Source organism: Scyliorhinus canicula, chromosome 8, assembly GCF_902713615.1.
Source record: "Scyliorhinus canicula chromosome 8, sScyCan1.1, whole genome shotgun sequence".
Taxonomy (NCBI): Eukaryota; Metazoa; Chordata; class Chondrichthyes; order Carcharhiniformes; family Scyliorhinidae; genus Scyliorhinus; species Scyliorhinus canicula.
In genome coordinates, this window is record NC_052153.1 from 44,940,463 (window position 1) to 44,963,480 (window position 23,018).

The 23,018-nt window shown below is 47.9% G+C and overlaps 1 protein-coding gene across 3 annotated transcripts in view; it reads left to right on the forward strand.

Moving 5' to 3' along the window:
- The window catches only part of npffr2a (neuropeptide FF receptor 2a), a 192,191-nt gene that overhangs the window by 160,053 nt on the left and 9,120 nt on the right, over nt 1-23,018 (forward strand). For 2 of the 3 annotated variants that reach the window (XM_038804460.1, XM_038804459.1), the window contains one exon: nt 1,457-1,794. In XM_038804460.1, coding sequence (XP_038660388.1) covers nt 1,467-1,794 — 328 coding nt within the window. In that variant the 5' untranslated portion in view covers nt 1,457-1,466. Of the gene's footprint in view, nt 1-1,169; nt 1,356-1,456; nt 1,795-23,018 lie in introns of all 3 variants that reach the window. The other variant, XM_038804461.1, reaches the window with a different exon arrangement.

Genomic DNA, 23,018 nt, shown 5'->3' on the forward strand with positions numbered 1-23,018 from the left:
CCAGTTTCTTCCCACAAGTCCCGAAATACGTGCTGTTGGGTAATTTGGACATTCTGAATTCTCCCTCTGTGTACCCGAACAGGCGCAGGAATGTGGCAACTAGGAGCCTTTCACAGTAACTTCATTACAGTGTTAATGTAAAACTACTTGTGACAATAAAGATTATTATTAGCACTGTACCATTCTTTGTTGGACCTTCAACATGTTGAAATAAAAAGCTCTCTAGAGTACATTTCATGAAATCTGCTCCCTCTAAACCCTTGACAATGTGATCAACTAATGTTGGGAAAATTGAAATCCTCTAACTGTTTTTATACACCTCAGTGAATTGTCTACATATGTGCTCCTCTATTGCCCACTGACTATTGATGGTCTATAATACACTCCCGGCAGTGTGACTGCGAACTTTTAATTCTGAAGCTTTACCCACAAAGCCTCATTAGAAAGCCCTTCCAAGATATCGTCCCTGCTTACTGCAGTAACAGACTCCTCAATTAATAGTGCAACATCACCTCCGCTTTTACACCATCCTGCCTGAAGATCCTATACCCCAGAATGTTGAGCTGCCAGACCTGCCCCTATCTCAACCACGTGTCTGTGATGGCAACAACATCGCAACTTCACGTGTCAATACACACTCAACTCATCTGTCTTACCTATGATACTCCTCGCATTAAAGTAGAGGGCATCCAGCCTTACTCCCTTGAAACTCTACGTGCTGTGTGCCTATTACATAAACACCCTCTATCTGCCAAATGAGTTCACTACTTCTCCAACTACGCACTTACCTGCATTAACTTTCCATTTTTATACTGAACAACAGGTAGCACCACAAGCAATCCTGAGATGATGACCTTTTGAAGTCACGTTTAGTTATTCTGTTACCCCCATCTCCTGAAACACTTCCTCAACGTTTTTCCAACCTGGACCACAGCTACTGGCTGTTTCCCATCCGCAAAATGTTCTGCAATTGCTAGGTGCTATCCTTTTGAAATGTTATTGTGAAATATCTTATCTTTATCCTTACAATGACGTGGAAATAATTTTCAACATTTCTGAGAGATAAGATGAAGATGGTGAGCAGAAAATAAGTTTGAATAGTCATTTTTGCTTGGCGGTTCCTGTTCTTACTTTGCTAAATTGTTCTCATTGCTCATTTCGATTCCAAGAAATTTGGACATATTCAGCTGCGATGCAATGCCAGAAGCGTAACATGACATAGAAAATGGGCACAGCTTGCCTTCTACATTACTGCATATAAGTGAAAGGCGCCATAGTCCCCGAGGATCACAGGCCATTCCCTCCTTCGAGAGCTGACTGGTTAATGATTTAATCCGAGGGTCACCACACCTCAGGTGAGGGGCGAGGTTGAGAACCCGCACTGTTGGAACTGTTCATGTAATAATGTAGCTGCGAAGTGATATGTGACTAACTCTGTTGCCTTCTTCCATAATAGAGCCACAACAATGAACAAAGTACTGGAACAGAACCTCTCCTCCCAAGACTATCGCTCATTCTTTTTAAATGAATCAACTTCATATTTTCACCTTCAGAGCAACATTACATTTCTGCCCTTTTACCAGCACACATCTTCAATTGCCACAGTCTTCATTGTCTCATACCTTCTAATCTTCCTGCTCTGCATGCTTGGCAATGGACTGGTTTGCTTTATTGTGGTGAGGAACCGACACATGCGGACAGTCACCAACCTCTTCATCCTTAACCTTGCCATCAGCGACCTCCTGGTTGGGATATTTTGTATGCCTACCACTCTTCTGGACAATATCCTGACAGGTAAGTGCAGGAATGCTAGTTATTTTTTTCCCATAAGCTTATTGTGAGCATCATTCGGAGAATTCCGGGGACTGTGCATTATGAATCAGAGCTGGCCTCTATAGCATTACTTGTTAAATTCCAGCTATCGAAGAAAAGTCCAAACTTTCTGTGCTCATAACTCTCCTAGGTGGGCATTGGCCACAGTGCAGAAAAACACGGGCAAACACACTGGGCTGAGTTCAAGACATTCAGAAAGGATAGGCAAGGAAGGAAAGGATATATTGGCAGTATTAATTAAGGAAAGCATTGCCGTGCTGGAGAAAGAGGATGTCCCAGAGGATTCAAGGACAGAATCAATTTTGCTAGAACTGAGGAACAAAAAGAGTAAAATTACATTGCTTGGTGTAGTTGAGAGGCCATCAACTCGTGGGAAAAATATGGAGGAACAAATTTACAGTGAAATTACAGAGAGATGTAAACATTACAGAGCATTTAAAATGGGGGAGTTAAATTACGCAAGTAGAGACTGGGACAGTGATAGTGTAAAAGGCAGAGAGGGATGAAAGTTCAGGAGACGTTTCTGCAGCAGTATTTGCGCAGTCCAACAAAGAAGTACTATTGGACCTGGCTCTTGGAAATGAGGTAGGCCAAGCAGATCAAGTATCAATGGAGGAACATTTAGGAGACAGTGATCATTGTATCGTAAGGTTTAGGACAATGATAGAAAAGGTAATAGGCAATCCAGAGTAAGAATAATTAACTGGGGAAGAGCCAAATTCAATAGGGCAAGAGCGGAGCTGGCCAGATAAACTGGAACAAAATGTTGGCAAGAAAAACTGTAGCTGAACAATGGACTACCTTCAAAACAGAAATGGTCCAGATCCAGTAAAAGTATATCCCCTCAAAAGGCAAAGGTAAGGCAATCGAATCCAGAATTCCCTGGATAAAAAAAGGAGATAGAAATTAAGATAAGGAAGAAAAAGTAATCTTCTGACAGATGTCAGGTAGAAAATACAACAGAGAACCAAAACCAATACAGACAGTTCAGAGGGGAGGGGAAAAAGTACATTAGAGAAGTGAAGAGGGATTATGAGAAAAGGCTGGCAACCAACATAAGGGGAAAATCAAATTCTTCTCTTTGCATATAAATAGTAAAAGGGTGGTAAAAGGAGTAGTAAAACCTATTAGAGACCAAAAAAAGGATTTACACAAAGAAGCTGGACACATAGCTGAGGTGTTAATTGAATGCTTTGCATTCATCTTTAACAAGGCAATAGATGCTATCCAGCATGTGGAAAGGACAGTGTTCCTAGAAGGATTCAAAACTTGTAAGGAAGAAGTGCTAAATAGACTGTCAGTACTTCAAGTTGACAAGGCACCAAAACTGGAGGGGATGCATCCAAGGAAATTGAAGGAAGTGAGAATGGAAATTGCAGGGGCACATGCTAAAATCTTTCAGTCTTCTCTATACTCAGGGATGTGCTGGAGGACTGGAGAATTGCAAATGTTAAACCCAGCAATTACAGCCCAGTCAGTTTACCATCAGTGGTGGGCAAGCTTCCAGAAACAACTGTGCAGGGTGGAATTAATAGTCACATGGAAGAATGTGGGTTGGTGAGGAAGAGCGAGCATGGATTTCTAAAGGGGAAATCATGTAGAAGTAAATTTCTGGTGTTTTTTGAGGAGGTAAAAGAAAGGGTCGATAAGGGTAATGCTGTTGATGTAGTAAAGATGGACATTCAGAAGGCATGCAATACGAGATCTCACAACAGACTTGTGAGAAAAGTTATAGCTCAGGAAATTAAAGGGGCAGTAGCAATATGGATGCAAAACTGGCTGAATCATAGGAAGCAGAGAGTAATGGTCAATAGATATTTTTGGGCTGGAGGAAGGTTTGTTGTGGTGTTTCCCAGGGGCTGATATTGGGACTCTTAATTTTCCTGATATATATTAATCTAAATTTTGATGTGCCGGGGACAATTTCAAAGTTTGTGGTGATACATAACTTGGAATGATTGTAAACTTCGAAGAAGACAGTGTGGAAATTCAAAAGGACATAGACAAGAGAACTAAGGGACTGCTGTGTGCTCTGTTTCACGGAGACTTGGCTCACTCCTGCTTCACTGAACTGCGCCCTGCAACCAGAGGGCTTCTCATTCCACCGAATGCACCGTACGGCGGCCTCAGGCAAGGCTAGGGGAGGTGGGGTCTGCCTCCTAATCAACACCTCCTGGTGCCTAGATGTAGCAACACTGTTGAATCTGGTGAACTGGTGCGATGACAATAATGTCCCCCTCAATGTCAACAAAATGAAGGAAAATGTCTCCCCCCATTCCTCTGAACTTTAGCGAATGCAATCCTAACCGATTCAACCTCTCCTCGTACGTCAGTCCCGCCATCCCTGAAATCAGTCTGGTAAACTTTCGCTGCACTCCCTCCAGATCAGGAGATCAAATCCACATGCAATATTTGGCCTCACCAAGGCCCTGAATAATTACAGTAAGACATCCCTGCTCCTGTGCAAAGAATAAAGAACTGACTCGCTGTACTCGAATCCTCTTGCCAAGAAGGCCTTCTTTACCTCCTGATGCACCGGCATGCTTACCTTCAGTGACTTTGCTACCAAAGTGGATAACCTCACATTTATTCAAGTTATACTGCATCTGCGAATCATTTGCCTACTCACTCAACTCGTCCAAATAACACTGAGAGATCTCTGCAGCTTCCTCACAGCTCATCCTCCCACCAAACCTGGTGTCATCTACAAATTTGGAGATACTACATTTTGTTCCCTCATCAAAATCATTAGTACATATTGTGAATAGCTGGGGTCACAGCACCGATCCCTGCGGTACCCCACTAGTCATTGCCTGCCATTTGGAAAAAGACCCGTTAATTCCCACTCTTTGTTTCCTGTCTGGCAACTAGATTCCATTAATCTCAATATACTACCCCCTAATCCCAAGCACTTTACTTTTACACGCTAATCTCTTATGTGGGACTTTGTCGATAGCTTTCTGAAAGTCCAAGTAAACCACATCCACTGGCTTCCCCCTCATTAACTCGACCAGTTACATCTTCGAAGAATTCCAGTAGATTTTTCAAGCATGATTCCACCTTCATAAATCCATTCTGACTCTGTCCAATGCTGCCACTATTTTCCAAGTGAGCTGCTGTAAAATATTTCATAATGGGTTCTAGAATTTTCCCCACTGCCAATGTCAGGTTTACTGGTCTATAATTCCCTGTTTTCTCTCTACCTCCCTTTTTAAATAGTGGGGTTACATTAGGTACCCTCCAATCTGTAGAAACTGCTCCAGAGTCTGTAGAATCCTGGAAGATGACCACCAATGCATCCACTGTTTCTAAAGCCACTTCCTTAAGTACTCTGGGATATAGATTATCAGGCCCTGGGGATTTATCAGCCTTCAATCCCGTCAATTTCCTCTACATCATTTCTTGACTAATATTGTTCCCCTTCAGTTCCTCTCTCTCACTAAACCCTGCATTCCCCAACATTTCTGATATCTGAGTTGTCTCTGCATTTGTGAAGATGGAACCAAAGTATGTCTTCAGTTGTTCAGCCATTTCTTTGTCCCCTATTAAAAATATCCCTGTTTCTGACTGTAAGTCATTTGGCTTCACCAATCTTTTTCTCTCCACTTACCTAGAGAAACTTTTACACTCAGTTTTTATGCTCCCTGCAAGGTTACTCTCGTACTCTATTTTCCCCTTCTTCATCAAGCTCTTGGTCCTTCTTTGCTGAATTCTAAACTACTACCAACCTGCAGACCTGTTGTTTTTCGTGGCCAATTTGTATGCTTCTTCCTTAGTTCAAATACTGTCTCTAATTTCCTGATAAGGCATGGATTGGCCACCTTTCCCATTTTACTTTTGTGCCAGACAGGAATCAACAATTCTTGATGTTCCCCCATGCATACCTTGAATGTTTGCCATTACCTATCCGCAGTCAACCCTTTAAGTAATGTTTCTAATCAATCATAGCTAACTCGTACCTCGTATCATTGGAGTTTACTTTATTAAGGTTCAGGACCTTAGCCTCAGAATCAACTACATCACTCTCCATCTCGATGAAGAAATACTCTTATCATATTATGGTTGCTCATCTCCAAGGGGTCTTGCACAATTAGATTGCCAATGATTCCTTTCTCATTATGCAATACCCAGTTGAGGATGGCCAGTGATCTAGTTGGTTCCTCAACTCATTGGTCCAGAAAACCATCTCATATACTCTCCAAGAATACCTCCTCGATGATATTGGAACTAATTTGATTTGCCCAATATATGCAGATTAAAATCATCCATAATCACACATGCTATTAGATGGATTTGTTTATTGTCACATGCACCGAGGTACAGTGAAAAGTATTTTTCTGCCAGCAGCTCAAACAGGTCATTTAGTACATGAAAACAAAATTTAAAAGAATAAAATACGTAATAGAGCAACACAAGGTACACAATGTAAATACATAGACACCGGCATCGGGTGAAGCATACAGGAGTGTAGTATCAGTCAGATCAGTCCATAAGAGGGTTGTTTAGGAGTCTGGTAACAGCGGGTAAGAAGCTATTTTTGAACCTGTTCGTGTGTGTTCTCCTGCCCAATGGAAGAAGTTGGAAGGGTGAGTAAGCCGGGTGGGAGGGGCCTTTGATTATGCTGCCCGCTTTCCCCAGGCAGCGGGAGGTGTAGATAGAGTCAATGGATGGGAGGCAGGTTTGTGTGATGGACTGGGCTGTGTTCACGACTCTCTGAAGTTTCTTGTGGTCTTGGGCTGAGCAGTTGCCATACCAGGCTGTGATGCAGCCCGATAGGATGCTTTCTATGGTGCATCTGTAAAAGTTGGCAAGGGTTAATGTGGACATGCCGAATAACCTTAGTTTCCTGAGGAAGTATAGATGCTGTTGTGCTTTCTTGGTGATAGTGTCGACATGGGCGGATTAGGGTAGATTTTTGGTGATGTGCACCCCTAGGAATTTGAAGCTGTAACCATCTCCACCTCAGCCCCGTTGATGCTGACAGGGGTATGTACAGTGCGTTGCTTCCTGAAGTCAATGACCAGCTCTTTAGTTTTACTGGCATTGAGGGATAGCTTGTTGTTGTTGCATAACTATTTATAACTGTGGGGCATAACTGTGGGGCAGCAGGGTAGCATGGTGGTTAGCATAAATGCTTCACAGCTCCAGGGTCCCAGGTTCGATTCCCAGCTGGGTCACTGTCTGTGCGGAGTCTGCACATCCTCCCCCTGTGTGCGTGGGTTTCCTCCGGGTGCTCCGGTTTCCTCCCACAGTCCAAAGATGTGCGGGTTAGGTGGATTGGCCATGCTAAATTGCCCGTAGTGTGCTAATAAAAGTAAGGTTAAGGGGGGGGGTTGTTGGGTTACGGGTATAGGGTGGATACGTGGGTTTGAGTGGGGTGATCATGGCTCGGCACAACATTGAGGGCCGAAGGGCCTGTTCTGTGCTGTACTGTTCTATGTTCTATGTAACTCCACTAGGTTCTCTATTTCTCTCCTGTATTCTGACTCGTCATTTTTCGAGATCCGACCCACTATGGTTGTGTCGTCAGCAAATTTGTAGATGGAGTTGGAACAAAATTTTGCCACGCAGTTGTGTGTGTACAGGGAGTATAGTAGGGGGATAAGTGTGCAGCCTTGCGGGGCCCCAGTATTGAGGAGGAGGTGTTGTTGTTTATTCTTATTTGTTGTGGTCTGTGGGTCAGAAAGTCAAGGATCCAGTTGCAGAATGAGGAGCCAAATCCTAGGATTTGGAGTTTTGATATGATCTTATTTGGGATTATGGTGTTGAAGGCGGAGCTGTAATCAATAAATAGGAGTCTGATGTAGGAGTCCTTGTTGTTGAGGTGCTCTCGGGATGAGTGTAGAGCCAGGGATGTGGACCGGTTGCAGCGGTATGTGAATTGTAGTAGATCAAGGCGTTCTGGGAGTATGGCGTTGATGCACCTCATGGCCAATTTCTCGAAGTGCTACATTACGATTTTATCGCATGCGTCTCTGATTTCCTGTTTAATGCCATTCCCAACATCACCACTACAGTTTGCAGAACTATATATAATGCCCACTAACGATTTTTGCCCTTAGTTTTTTTCAGCACGACCTACCAAAAGGCTAAATTGGCCCTTAGTATCCAAAAGGTTAGGTGGGTTACTGGGTTACGGGAATAGGGTGGAGGCAGGGGCTTAAGTGTGGTGCTCTTTCCAAGGGCCGGTGCAGACACGATGGGCCGAATGGCCTCCTTCTGCAATATAAATTCTATGATTCTATCCAGATTCCATTTTGTCAGAGCTAATATCGTTCTTCACTATTGTGTTAATTTCCTCTTTAACCAGCACTGCAACCCCATCATCTTTTCCTTTTGTCTGTCCTTCCGAAATATTGAATATCCCTGGATGTTCAGTTACCCTCCCTGCTCACCCTGCAGCCATGTCTCTGTAATCCCAATTATTACACATTTATATCGATTTGGGTGATTAGTTCATCCACTTTATTGTGAATGCTCCACGCATTAAGGCACAAAGCCATTAGTTGTCCTGCTCCCAATATTTTTCACTGTGGCCCTGTTTTAATTTGACCCTTGGGATCTCTGTCAATCATTTTTCCTACTCCCCTTTCTGTAATTTGCCCTTGTTTCCTCCTCCTCTGACTCCTGACATAGGTTCCCATCGCCAACCCTCCCCAACCACTCTAGCAAATAATCTTCCTTGGGCATCAGTTCTGGTCCAGTTTGTACAAGTCCCACCTCACCCAGAGCTGGCCCCAATGTCCCAGGACTCTGAAACCCTCCCCTTCTCGCCATCTCTTCAACCACGTTTTCATCCAATCAATCCTGCCATTTCTAGCACCTGGGATGTATAATCCTGAGATCATTACCTTGACGTCCGGCTTCTCAACTTTCTTCCGAACTCCCTATATTCTGCTTTTAGGACCTCATCCCTTTTTTTACCTTTGTCGTTTGTACCAGTGTGAACCACAGCCACTGGCTGTTCACCCTCCCCCTCCAGAATGTCCTGTAAACTCTCCGAGACATCCTGGACCCTAGCATCAGGGAGGCAACATACCATCCTGGAGTCTCTTACAATTGAATCTCCTATAACTATTGCTTTCCTACACTTTCTACTCCTTCCCTCTGCAGCAGAACCGATTATGGCGTAACGCATATGGCTGTTGTTGCTTTTTCCTAAGCGATCATTCCCCTCAGCAGTATAAAATGCAGGGGCGGCACGGTGGTGCAGTGGTTAGCACTGCTGTACCGTGACGCTGAAGACCCGGGTTTGATTCTTGTCCCGGGTCACTGGCTGTGTGGAGTTTGCACATTCACCCCGTGTTTGCATGGGTCTCAGCCCTACAACACAAAGATATGCAGGGTAGGTGGGTTAACCATGCTAAATTGCACCTTAATTGGAAAAAAAAATTAGGTACTCTAAATTTATTTAAAGAAGTATAAATGCGGTCTATCTGTTTTGCAGGGGAATGGCACAGGAGATTTCTACACCGCCTGCCTAGCAGTCTTGCTCTGCCTGGTGGTTTCCCGTTTCCTGCCTCCCTGTGGTGTGACTACCTCTCTATACTTGTTATCCACGACACTCTCCACCTCACGGATGCTCCACTGTGTCCCCAACCATTGCTCTAGCCCCAGAATCTGGGCTTCCAGGAGCAATAGTTGGAGATACCTTCTGCACACATGCTGGCGCTGGGCACTGGAAATGTTCCCGGCTTCCCACTTGGAGCAAGAGGAGCAAACAACGGCTTTGAGCTCTCCTGCCATGACTTGCCCCTTTAATTTAAACCTGTGGAACATTAAACTACAACCATGCTCAATTGGAAAGGAAATGAATTATCGGGCCAATGCTGAAGCATCAGTCATCAGATATAACTCGGATTGTGGTGATTGTCCGTTTAAGGGCAACACAGCAGAGTAAGGATCACCTGGTCTGTGTGACCAATCAGGACTCAGAGTGGGGAGTCACTCCATGATGAGAAACTTTCCTAGGCAAGAAACAATTTGGCAGCTCGCTGCAACCATGAGGCTGCTGTACAATTCTTATTATTAAATACTCTTTGTGTTCGCTAATAAAGTCTGTGAAAGTGCATCTTCACAAACCTGTAGGCTGATGTGGTTATTATTTAATTTAATTAGCGAATCCAAACTTCCAAAGCCAAGCGATGGTCTCCTCAATTGCTGAAATTAAGATGATCAGTCCACCACTTAGTAGAGGGGACACTCCTCGGTCATGTGCAGCATTGTGTCTCTGTACAAGTACATCGGGGGATGGTCCCGAGACCACCACGGTGGAGCCTGCCTGCACAGGGGCCTTGGCCTGTCCTGAACCTGTTTAGAAAAGACCACTCTCATCACGGTAGTTCAATTCCACCCGCCAGCCGGTGTTTGTGACAAGGGACGTGTTAGTAACTTCCCGTGTTTCCCGTCCCTTGATCCAAAGGGTGTTTGCTGCTAGATCATGCTCAGGAATGTTGCTCCATATGGGGTGCCAGAGATGTAAGTGGGTTGAACAGATTATCGTAGAGTGGCAAGTGAGATGCAGCACAGATGGTTTCAACCAGCTTGTAAGTTTTCATCAGTTGGCGGATGTGTAATATTATCCTTGAATAAGCAGAAGGCATTGACATTAGTGGCAACCTCATTGTCGTGCCTGTGCTACAAGTTGGTCTGCAGGTGTCATTGCTGGAGATGGCAAAGCTCTGCAGTTTTCTCCTGACTGGCTGACAGCCTGTGGGTGCAGGCTGTTTAGTCAAGGACAGCTGATATGCCTGATGCTATAAGTCAGTGCTGATCTTCCCAGCATGTCTGCATTCATCTTATACAACCAACAGCTTTATAATGTCTTTAAGCCCAGCTAAGCCAATTAGTATTGACAATGCAACTAAATAGATGATTCAGCTTTTACATGAGGTAGGCATAAAAGCCATCACCAGGGTATGCAACAGTGTGTTTACAGTTAATACATGTGTAATACCGAATTAACTGAATCTAATTTGAATTTGGCTGCCAAGATGTCGGGGAAAATAATTGGACAGACTACAGAAGAATTAGTCAAATGGGCCTGTCCTTAAAATCCTACTGAAAGTAATCCTACTTAGAAACAAGAATATAATTGAAAAAGAAGTCAGTGAAACGCAAAGTGGCTTTCTATCTCGCAAAGCTGCTGGAGAAGGTATCTTTCACATGTATGTGACACTAGGAGATGGATTTAAGTGTGAGTATGTTTCATAAACTATGGTCATGTGAACCATTAATAACTCACTGAATATCTGAAGAACATAAGAACAAATTGGGAATGGTCTGAGATCAATAAGAAATTTGTACTGGAACAAGAAAGACTTTTATAAGATGAAGTACAGACAAATCCCATTTTTAGGTAGTACCATTTTATCACAACTGCTGGCTTTAGGGAATGAAAGTGACAGGTTTGTAAACTGACGGTTAATACTGGCTGCTCCCCTCAACCACGTGAAATCACTTGAACCCCTGGGAGAGGTTTTCTCCCTGTATGGGAAGATCTCAGAGGTTCTCCTGGAATCATAGAATCCTGACAGTGCAGAAGGAGGCCATTCAGCCCATCGCGTCTGCACCAACCCGCTGAAAGAGAACCCTACCTAGGCCCAAACCCCCACATTAAGGGCAATTTATCATGGCCAATCCACCTAACCTGCACATCTTTGGACTGTGGGAGGAAACCGGAGCACCCGGAGGAAACGCAGACACAAGAAGCACGTGTAAACTCCGCACAGTTACCCAAGGTCGCAATTGGACCTGGGTCCCTGGTGTTGTGAGGCAGAGAGTGATTAAGGACAAAGACAGGGATAAATTAGCCAATAATCTAGCTGGGGAAACATGAGGCTGGGAAATTAACGGATCTCCTCTCCCGTAAGCAATTTTTAAAAATGATGTGGAACTGAAAGGAGGTTAGATCTCAGACCCAGACTAAGACTCAATGTCACTGGTTGTGGGAGCTGTGTCCTCTGTAGCTGCTGTTGCCACAATCCCGGGAATGGCCGCTGTGGTGTTCTTCGTGTTGGTTATTTCAGGATGGTTGATGTAGTGCGATGCGACCATCAATTCACGTGAAACAGAGAGCGGATGTAAACTGTGGCTTTAATCGACGAGAACAGTACCTGCCTGCGACTGCTCTGCTAGTGAGAGCTGCCTACAGGGCAGCTGCCCTTTATACCTCCCCTCAAGGGGGCAGAGCCAGGGGCGGAGCCCACAAGGGCACAACCTGATACATTCCATGTAATATCGTACAAAGGTCCATAGGTGGAGCCCACATGGGCAACAGCCTGATACAGTAACATACATGGTGAATGGTTAATACAATACGTTCACCATTCACCCCCTGTTAAAAAATTGAAGTCCGGCGGGGGTGAAGGGTTCACAGGTTCACTCTGTCCGGCGCCCGTATTGTTGGCTGTGATTGCCAAACCTCTGGTATCGCAGCTGATCCGGGTGTCAAACTCATCCGTGCGGGCATGGGTAGTGAAGCCGCCGGTGCAGGGACAGTCGTGGACTCCGGGAGCATCTCTTCTGGAGCTTCGTTCCTGTGGGTCGGTGAAGAGGGGAGGGGAGCAGGAGGGGGTGCGGGTGCCACGTAGGGGCGGGCGTGCGGATGCCATGTAGGGGTGGGGGCGCTGGTCAGCGTAGGTTGGGCGGGGTAAGTTGGGGTGACGGTGGTAGTGGAAACTGTGAGTGCCAGGTCCCGGAGGGAAACCGTATCCTGTAGGCCGTCGGGGTGTTCTATGTATGCATACTGGGAGTTGGTGTGAAGGAGCTGGACCCTCTCAACCAGGGGGTCGGACCAATGGCTCCTGACGTGTTTGCGGAGTAGGAGGGCCCCGGTGTCTTCAGCCAGGATGGAAGCGAGACCCCGGAGGAGGATTTCCTGGGGAAAACAAACAGGCGGTCATGAGGGGTCTCATTTGTGGCCGTGCAAAAGAGGGACCTGATGGAGTGGAGCGCGTCGGGGAGGACCTCCTGCCAGTAGGAAACTGGAAGATTCCTAGACCGTAGGGCCTGGAGGATGGCCTTCCAGACCGTCGTGTTCTCCCTCCCCACCTGCCCGTTTCCCCGGGGGTTATAACTGGTAGTCCTGCTCGAGGCGATGCCCTTACTGAGCAGGTACTGACGCAGTTCGTCGCTCATGCACGATGAGCCCCGGTCACTGTGGACGTACGTGGGGAAACTGAACAGGGTGAAGACACTATGTAAGGCTTTAATGACGGTGGCCACGGTCATGTAGGTGCAGGGGATTGCAAAGGGGAAGCGGGAGAATTCGTCAACGACGTTGAGGCAATACATGTTGCATTTGGTAGAGGGGAGGGGCCCTTTGAAGTCAATACTGAGGCACTCAAAGGGACAGGATGCCTTTACCAGGTGGGCCTTATCCAGTCAATAGAAGTGCGGCTTACACTCCGCGCAGATTTGGCAGTCCCTAGTCATGGCTCTGACCTCCTCGGTGGAGTAGGGCAGGTTGCGGGCCTTGATGTAGTGGAGAAGCCGGGTGACCCCCGGGTGGCAGAGGTGATCATGGATAGCCCAGAGTTGGTCGTCTTGCGCACTGGCGCATGTGCCGCGGGGCAGGACATCTGGGGGCTCGTTGAGCTTCCCAGGACGGTATATGTCGGGCGCGAGGAACACGCGTCCAAGATGGCCCATGAGTCGCACGTGGCGGGCCGCGTGGGCGACGATGGCCAAGATGGCGGCCCCCCCGTGAGTCACGCATGTTGTTTGGGCTTGAAGATGGCTGCCCCACGGACAACACGAGGCCGATGACACGTCCGGGGGGGCGGAGCCGGCAGGCACACAGCCACATTTCAGGGTCTGAGAGCCTGTGAGTCTGAGAGTTGGGCCTGTTAATTTGAGGATTTGGACCTGGCCAGGCAAACTTTAGCGAAATGTCCCTTTTTAACCGCAGTCGCTGCAATTCACATTCCAGGCCGGGCAGCACTGCCTGGGGTGCTGGTGCTGGCCGCAGGAATAGCAGGGTAGCCCCCCGTGCTGGGCGGACAGCCGCGCGGCACAGGCCTGGGTACTCTCTGGTCGTGGGTTCAAGAGGGGGTCGCGTGATCAGACGGGAACGCATTGGGGCTCTGGAACGCTACTTCTCGGGAGGAGGCTAGCTTTACCGTCTCTTCCAGGTCGAGGGCACCATTCTCGAGTAGGCGCTGTCTCACGTAGTTGGACCTGACTCCAGCCACGTAGGCGTCCCGGACGGCGAGGTCCATATGTTGAGTGGCCGTAACGGTGGTAGTTGCAACTTCGCGCAAGGACTTTGAGGTCGCGTAAGTACTCCTCCAGCGATTCCCCGGGGCGTTGGCGGCGGGTATTGAGGAGATGCCGCGCGTACACCTCGTTCACTAGCCTTACGTATAGGCGCTTCATTATCGCAAGGGCGTCTGCGTAGGTGGAAGCTTCCTCGAGTTGTACAGAGATTCGATAGCTTACCCGGGCGTGGAGGAGGCTCAGCTTCTGATCGTCGGAGATAGAAGGCGAGGAGGAGGCGGCGAGGTAGGCCTCAAAACAGCGAGGAGCCAGCGCAAAAAAATCCCTTTGGCCTCCATGGCTTGCGGGTCGAGTTCCAGTCGGTCAATTTTGAGGGCCGATTCCATTGTGGTGTTGTAGTCGATTAAATTGATGCGACCATCAATTCACACGAAACAGAGAGTAGATGTAAACTGTGGCTTTAATCGACTAGAACAGTGCCTGACTGCGATTGCTCTGCTAGTGAAAGGCGCCTACAGGGCTGCTGCTCTTTATACCTCCCCTCAAGAGGCGGAGCCAGGGGCGGAGCCCACAAGGGCACCAACATGATACATTCCATGTAATATTGTACAATGGTCCATAGGTGGAGCCCACAAGGGCAACAGCGTCATACAGTAACATACATGGTGAATGATTAATACAATATGTTCACCACATAGTGTTCACAATACGACAAAATAGCTTTAACTTAAAAAAAGTTATAAATGTATTAACATGACTAACTTGGATACAACACATACTCCCAAAGAATACACAGTTGATTAATAACATATTAACTACACTCATCTACAGCTAATCTCACTGCTGGTTTAAACTATGATCTGCTCTCACTTACACTATCTGTTCTTCAGTCACTTTCTAGCTAGCTCCTGCACACATTTCCCCACAAGGCTTAGGATCACTGCCTTAGAAAGTTGTAACTTTAGATCCCTCTGGTGGCTACTCTCGACAGTTCATTAACCCTTGCAGTTCTGACAGTTATGATAATACCACAGCAGCCTCCCCGAGAATCGAACTGCCGTAGCCGCCGTCTCCTGACATTTTGCCGGCGTGACCCACCCAGATCTGCTATCCAGCAGGGGATTTTCCGATCATCATCTCCACTGCACCCATGGGGTCCTCTGGGTTTTCGAAAGTGATGAAGCCGAAGCTACGGTACATCAAGTCACCATCCTTGTACCAGAGTGTGTCTCAAAATAGAGCTGCTCAGGTAAACCTGCTGAAAATTGAAAATTAAGACCTTTTATGTGGCGGGGAAACCTATGAGGGAGGTTACTGTGGTAGTCACCACTGTTGTGTCATATTGTATATATGGGTTTTACGGTAAGGCCCCTGTACTATAGGTACGGGGGTACATCCCTGCCTGCTGGCTCTTCCCAGTAGGCGGAGTATAAATATGTGTGCTCTCCGAACAGCAGCCATTTTGTCAGCTGCTGTAGGAGGCCACACATCTCTGTGTAATAAAGCCTCGATTACATTCTACTCTTGTCTCGTCGTAATTGATAGTGCATCAGTTACGACCTTTTTATTCTTGCAGTGCATTTATTGGGCCATTGAGAGGAGACTCTGATGGCTCTCGCTGCTGCTGCGGGGAGGCTAGGTTGCCACCAGCTTCTAGAGAAGGCATGGGATTGATCCACCACCTCACCCAGAGTCAAGACAGTGTCCCAACACACAAGTCCCTCAATTTCCACACACACGCCCAATCTCCAAAGGCATTGCCACAGGGCTGGGGAGATTCTGTCCCATACACTGTGCAAGTACTTGCACTAGATTTCTGTCTCCCTCGATAATAATGGCCTGCAACCTTTATTCAAAATTTACTAAAATAGCCACTCCGTGCTTTGGGGTATCCTCCATCACATTATATGCAAACGGGGCAGCATTACTGAAAAATAGTATTGACACAGGAATGTCTCCCGCAATGACAAATAACTGAGACGATTAATGATGGTGTTCAAGGCAAACAATCAGTCTTCGTCGATGCCATTCTCATTATTTATGGCTTCCCAGCTTAAGTGGCAGACTCTTCTGTGTGATGAGCCATCAATTGCACGAGAGACGAGTTGCTATACAAAAGTTATGATGTGGAGATGCCGGCGTTGGACTGGGGTGAGCACAGTAAGAAGTCTTACAACACCAGGTTAAAGTCCAACAGGTTTGTTTCAAACACGAGCTTTCGGAGCACGGCTCCTTCTTCAGGTGAATGGAAAGGCTTGTTCCAGAAATGTTTATATAGACACAGTCAGAGATGCCCGGAATGCGAGCACCTGCAGGCAATCAAATCATCAAAGATGCAGAGAGAGAGGTAACTCCAGGTTAAAGAGGTGTGAATTGTCCCAAGCCAGTTCAGTCGGTAGGCCTCTGCAAGTCCAGGCTTGTTGGTGGGGGCCGAATGTAATGCGACATGAATCCCAGATCCCGGTTGAGTCCGCATTCATGCGTGCGGAACTTAGCTATAAGTTTTTGCTCAGCAATTTTGCGTTGTCGCGTCTCCTGAAGGCCTCCTTGTAGAATGCTGACCCGGAGATCAGAGGCTGAATGTCCTTGACTGCTGAAGTGTTCCCCAACTGGAAGGGAACAGTCCTGCCTGTTGATAGTCGCACGATGCCCGTTTATTCGTTGTCGCAGTGTCTGCATGGTCTCGCCAATGTACCACGCTTCGGGACATCCTTTCCTGCAGCGTATGAGGTAGACTACATTGGTCGAGTCGCACGAGTATGCGCCGCGTACCTGGTGGGTGGTGTTTCCACGTGTAATGGTGGTGTCCATGTCGATGATCTGGCATGTCTTGCAGAGATTACCCTGGCAGGGTTTTGTGGTGTTGTGGTTGCTGTTCTGAAGGCTGGGTAATTTGCTGCAAACAATGGTTTGTTTGAGGTTGCGCGGTTGTTTGAAGGCCAGTAGTGGGGGTGTGGGGATGACCTTGGCAAGATGTCCATCCTCGCTGATGATGTGTTGGAGGCTGCGAAGAAGATGTCGTAGTTTCTCCGCCCCAGGAAAGTACTGGACGACGAAGGGTACTCTGTCAGTGGTGTCCCGTGTTTGTCTTCTGAGGAGGTCGGTGCGGTTTTTTGCTGTGGCGCGGTGGAACTGTCGATCAATGAGTCGAGCGCCATATCCCGTTCGTACGAGGGCATCTTTCAGCATCTGTAGGTGTCTGTTGCGCTCCTCCTTGTCTGAGCAGATCCTGTGTATACGGAGGGCTTGTCCATAGGGGATGGCTTCTTTAATGTGTTTCGGGTGAAAGCTGGAGAAGTGGAGCATCGTGAGATTATCTGTGGGCTTGCGGTAAAGCGAGGTGCTGAGGTGACCGTCCTTGATGGAGACGAGTGTGTCCAAGAATGGAACTGAATTTGGAGAATAGTCCATGGTGAGTTTGATGGTGGGATGGAACTTATTGATGTCATCGTGTAGTCGTTTCAGTGATGTCTCGCCGTGGGTCCAAAGGAAAAAAATGTCATCGATGTATCTGGTGTATAGCATCGGTTGAAAGTCCTGTGTGGTGAGGAAGTCCTGTTCAAACTTGTGCATGAAGATGTTGGCATATTGAGGTGCAAATTTGGTCCCCATGGCTGTTCCGTGCGTCTGGATGAAGAATTTGTTGTCGAAGGTGAAGACGTTGTGGTCTAGAATGAAACGGATGAGTTGCAGAATTGCCTACCGACTGAACTGGCTTGGGACAATTCACACCTCTTTGACCTGGAGTTACCTCTCTCTCTGCATCTTTGATGATTTGATTGCCTGCAGGTGCTCGCATTCCGGGCATCTCTGACTGTGTCTATATAAACATTTCTGGAACAAGCCTTTCCATTCACCTGAAGAAGGAGCCGTGCTCCGAAAGCTCGTGTTTGAAACAAACCTGTTGGACTTTAACCTGGTGTTGTAAGACTTCTTACTATACAAAAGTTAGGCTTTAATAAACTAGAACTTAGCCCTGCGGTTGTCTACAATAAAATGGACAACCGCCTGGCGTTCCGACTATTTATACCTCGGTATGGAGGCATGGTTAACTCAGCCTCTCGACCAATCGGAGAGCTGTCACATGACTGGTCTCAACCAATCGGTCGAGAGGCACATGACCGACCAGGGCCAATGGTAAGCCGGTGTTCTGCACCAATGGCAGACAGCTATGCAAATCATATCACCACACTGTGTTATCCAGACCAGTTTGCAATGTTTGCTAGAAGAGAATGGTTGGTCTGCTGCAATGTTCTCCTTTAAGATACATTCGCTGAGGTCTATCCTAAAGCCCCACTAATCTAACAGACACCAAACAGTATTTGCATACCATGAACCATGCTGGCCATGAAAGGCATGATACCGTGCCTTTCCACAGAGTCCAATACTTCCTATGCCTCCCCTACATAGGCTGCATCATCCAATAAATTCACATTAATATCACTATGTTCAGCTTTGATGGTGTGTCTCTGCCGATGATGCAGCGTGATCGTTGTGTGACATCAGCGTCCTTGGACACTGAGACTTCTGTGCACAGAAAACTCCTAGAACAGTTCATTCACTGCGTCATCCAAATAGCCTCAGCTTTAATGAGAGGCAAGCGTAGCAACAGGCCCTCCTCAATATGCATGTCTATAAAAAATTCTCAATTGCAAATCTACAGTATCACTTGTGCACAATTCAGTCAAAATCAGTGGGCAGGATTTTCCAGTCCGACAGAACAGCGAGATCATCCGATCCCACGGATGTAAATCTAGATTTCAGTGGCTCGCCAGCCCCACTGCGGGGAATATGGGGGCTGGAAAATTCCAGCCTAATTATGGTGGCTGGTGGGAAATTTGATATGGCTCTGATTGGACGGTGGGGCGGGTAAAGACTTACGAACCTCCATTGACCAGCTCATTAATTATGCATCAGCGAGGAGCTGAGCAAATTCCGTGGTGGGCTGGGCAGGAAGTCCCCACCCGGCCATTACCTCATAGAAAATCCTGGTACCATAGTCAAAGGGCAACCTGGACAACCATTTACATGCCATGTCAGGAGCCCCGCATTACTCCTACAGAGGGTGGAATTTTGACCCCGTGTTAGTCGTCAGCGAGAAAGGCAACTAGAGTCGGGAAACGCGATTCTCGCCAGTGAGATCCTGTTTTGTGATTTTCCACACGCCTCGCTGGTGACCTACAAGGTTTTTGCCCAGGAAGGTCAGAAGCCTCATTTTAATACATTATAGTATCATTAGCAAGCCATGCCACCGGGGTTTCCCCCGTCTCCTCCCTTCAGGGTGACAAATAGAGAGGGGGCACCGGAGAGGAAGTGGGGGACACAGATAGGTTGAACTCGGGGCCTGTGAGTTGGTCGAGTCTCGGCACTTGGGGAAGTGGGGGAGGGGCGGTTGACTCATGCACAGGCCTTTGTGGGGCTCTAGGTCTCAATGATCTGGCGGCTGGGGTGGAGGTTTCCCCTTGCTGGGCTTGTGGGCAGCACGGTAACAGCAGTGATTAGCACTGTGGCTTCACAGCGCCAGGGTCCCAGGTTCGATTCCCCGCTGGGTCACTGTCTGTGCAGAGTCTGCACTTTCTCCCAGTGTCTGCGAGGGTTTCCTCTGGGTGCTCCGGTTTCCTCCCACAGACCAAAGACGTGCAGGTTAGGTGGATTGGCCATGATAAATTGCCCTTAGCTACCAAAAAAGGTTAGGAAGGGTTTTCGGGTTACAGGGATAGGGTGGAAGTGAGCGCTTAAGTGGGTCGGTGCAGGCTCGATGGGCCAAATGGCCACCTTCTGCACTGTATGCTCTATCACTGCTGAGGGATTGCTCTTCTGGAGTGGCAGCTGGAAGTTGGTGGTAGAGGGTAAGAACAGGGTGAGCACAAGGGGCGACATTGAGGTTCCAGGGTGGGGTCCCGTGAAATGTCAGGCTGCATGGGCAGAATGGGGGACTCTGATGAGGGGTGGTTACTTGCTACATGAGGGCAGAAGACCCTCACACGGGGTGGGAGGATGGGTGCAGTCAGAATGAACCCTGACCCTCAGGCTGCAAAGTGAAGCCTGACGGCGCGGTTCAGTGAACTCAGGTTAAAGGTCCGCTGAACGGCGTCCAGGTGACAGTGCCAAGGTGCCAGGCTGGTGATGCCAAGGTGGCCTGGTGCCAGGAGGAGTGCCAGTGTACCACCCTGCCCTGTCCCCGACTACCTGGGGTCTCAAATCACCAGCAAGACCCCCCCCCGAGGTGCATTCACGCCTGGTTGACGACTTTCACAGCGCCCAGTTGAGGCCTCGCTGGCGGGGCCAGTGAATCTCGGGCCCTGGGTGAATTGGTTGAACGTATATTTAAATGAGCCTGATTGCTTACTTAAATATTCACACCCGGATCACGCCCAGATCGCGATATGCCGCAAGATTCCGTTGAATCCGATGACATGTTTTGAGTGTCGCGAATCTCGATGCAGGCCTCTCATGAGATCCAGGGGCCTCGTCCTGACACCGTGTCGGGTGCGATGAGGCCGCTTACTCATGCCCAGTGTTCATGGAGGCCAGGCTATGAAGAATTAAATTATGGGTGGCTGGCTGTTTAAATTGTGAGACCCGTTTAATCCGCATCCCTTGATGAGGGTGACAGGTAAGGATGAAGCTGACTGCAAATTGCATTGTTAACGTGAATCAGGTGTGCGTTGCCTGCCACAGGAGGAAACCAGTCGCCTAATCAGACCCCTGACCTTTCCTTGATGAGTCAAGAATCAATTTAGTCAGCTTCTCAGCTTTTTGGCTGAAGTTATCACAGAATTTACAGTGCAGAAGGAGGCCATTCGGCCCATCGAGTCTGCATCGGCTCTTGGAAAGAGCACCCTACCCAAGGTCAACACCTCCACCCTATCCCCATAAACCAGTAACCCCACCCAACACAATGGGCAATTTTGGACACTAAGGGCAGTTTATCATGGCCAATCCACCTAACCTGCACATCTTTGGACTGTGGGAGGAAACCGGAGCACCCGGAGGAAACCCACGCACACACGGGGAGGATGTGCAGACTCCGCACAGACAGTGACCCAAGCCAGAATTGAACCTGGGACCCTGGAGCTGTGAAGCAATTGTGCTATCCACAATGCTACCGTGCTGCCCAAGTCAAGTGCAGTATTGCTGCTCGGCCTCTTGGCTAAGATGAGCATGAGGCCAGGTGTAATGCTGGATCTGGTATGTCTCTCTTGTGGGGAGCATGAATTGGATTCAATTTGAATTGGTGTTTGAAGAAGGCAAGGAGCTGGATGAGGGGTTTCAGCCTGTCCACACTCTGAGCCCTGGCTTTGTAACTCTGATAAAGTAATTTTTAAAAAGTATTGCAATGCTTGAGTATGGCACTGATTGGCGCTTAATAGTTAACCTCTTGGGAGCTGAGCTCCCAAGTCCTACACCTACGTCTCCATAACAGATGTTGGCCCCAATGCAAGACAGTAGGATAAAAGCACTCATCAGTCAGCCATTACAGGATGTGACAGGTACCAGTGTATCAAACCCCTGTGAGGTTAGAATCATAGAATTTACAGTGCAGAAGGAGGCCATTCAGCCCATCGAGTCTGCACCGGCTCTTGGAAAGACACCTCCACCCTGTCCGAATAACCCAGTAACCCCACCCAACACTAAGGGCAATTTTGGACACTAAGGGCAATTTATCATGGCCAATCTACCTAACCTGCACATCTTTGGACTGTGGGAGGAAACCGGAGCACCCGGAGGAAACCCACGCACACACGGGGAGGATGTGCAGACTCCGCACAGACAGTGACCCAAGCCGGAATCGATCCTGGGACCCTGGAGCTGTGAAGCCATTGTGCTATCTACAATGCTACTGTGCTGCCGTTAGAACACAGGTCACTTCAATGCACTTCTGTGCCCTCAGCCCTCACCCTTGGGCAGGGGGGATCACACAGCCTGCTGATGCTCTGAAGGATCAATGTGTTTCTGGCATGTGAAGTTGAGAGGGGAAACTGTGGGGAAATGGCCGTTGTGTGAGAGCAAAGGGAGTGAGGCTCATTGGAAAGGTGCTCACACAGGCGAATGTGCACAGGTGGATGTCCCAAATCCAGAGAGAGCTGTGGGGCAGGGCATTGTCAGGACTCCTCATAGCTGACAATTATATTCATTTTCAGATTTTGATTTGGGAGAATCATGGAGTCAATCGAGCTGGCAAATATTTTGATAGCTATGGAACAACAGCAGTGACATCAAGTAGCCACTGCACGTCCTGTGGAAGAGGGGGAGTCTGGCCAGGGTGCAGGGCCATTCAGAGAGATGGCTCTGAGGAGAAGCTACTGGCCATGTGCAAACTGGAGGAGATATCAGAGGTGCAGCGCCGGAGAGGACTGTGTCTGCCTCAAGGGGCGGTGGACCATCTATATGAGATGATGCAAGGGTTTGCGCCACATGGACTGGGAGATCACCTATTGCTTATGGCCCTGAAAGGCACTGTCACAATGACCTTTTACGCCAGTGGCTGGTTCCAGGGCTGCACGGGTGACCTTTGCGGCATCTCCCCATCTGCCATGTAAGTGCATAAGGGAGGTGACTAGATGCGCTACTTACAACTACAACAACTTTGACTGGGACCAACTTTGACCAGAGCCCCAGCGCTGTGGGCCTTGCCCGCATAGCTGGCCTGCCCCAGGTGCAATGTCACAGAGTACACCACATGGCTCTGCATTCCCCATGGCAACAGGGAGTGCCGCTTGTCAACTGTAAGGGATTCTGCTCCCTCAATGTCCAGATAGTATGTGACCATGCCATGCGCATATTTCAGGTGTGTGCCCATTTCCTGGAGAGCATTTATGATTTCTATATCTTTGGACTCTCACAGATACCAGCCATTTTTTAAAAATATATTTAGAGTACCAAATTATTTTTTTCCAATTAAGGGACAATTTAGTGTGGCCAATCCACCTAACCTGCACATCTTTGGGTTGTGGGGGTGAGAC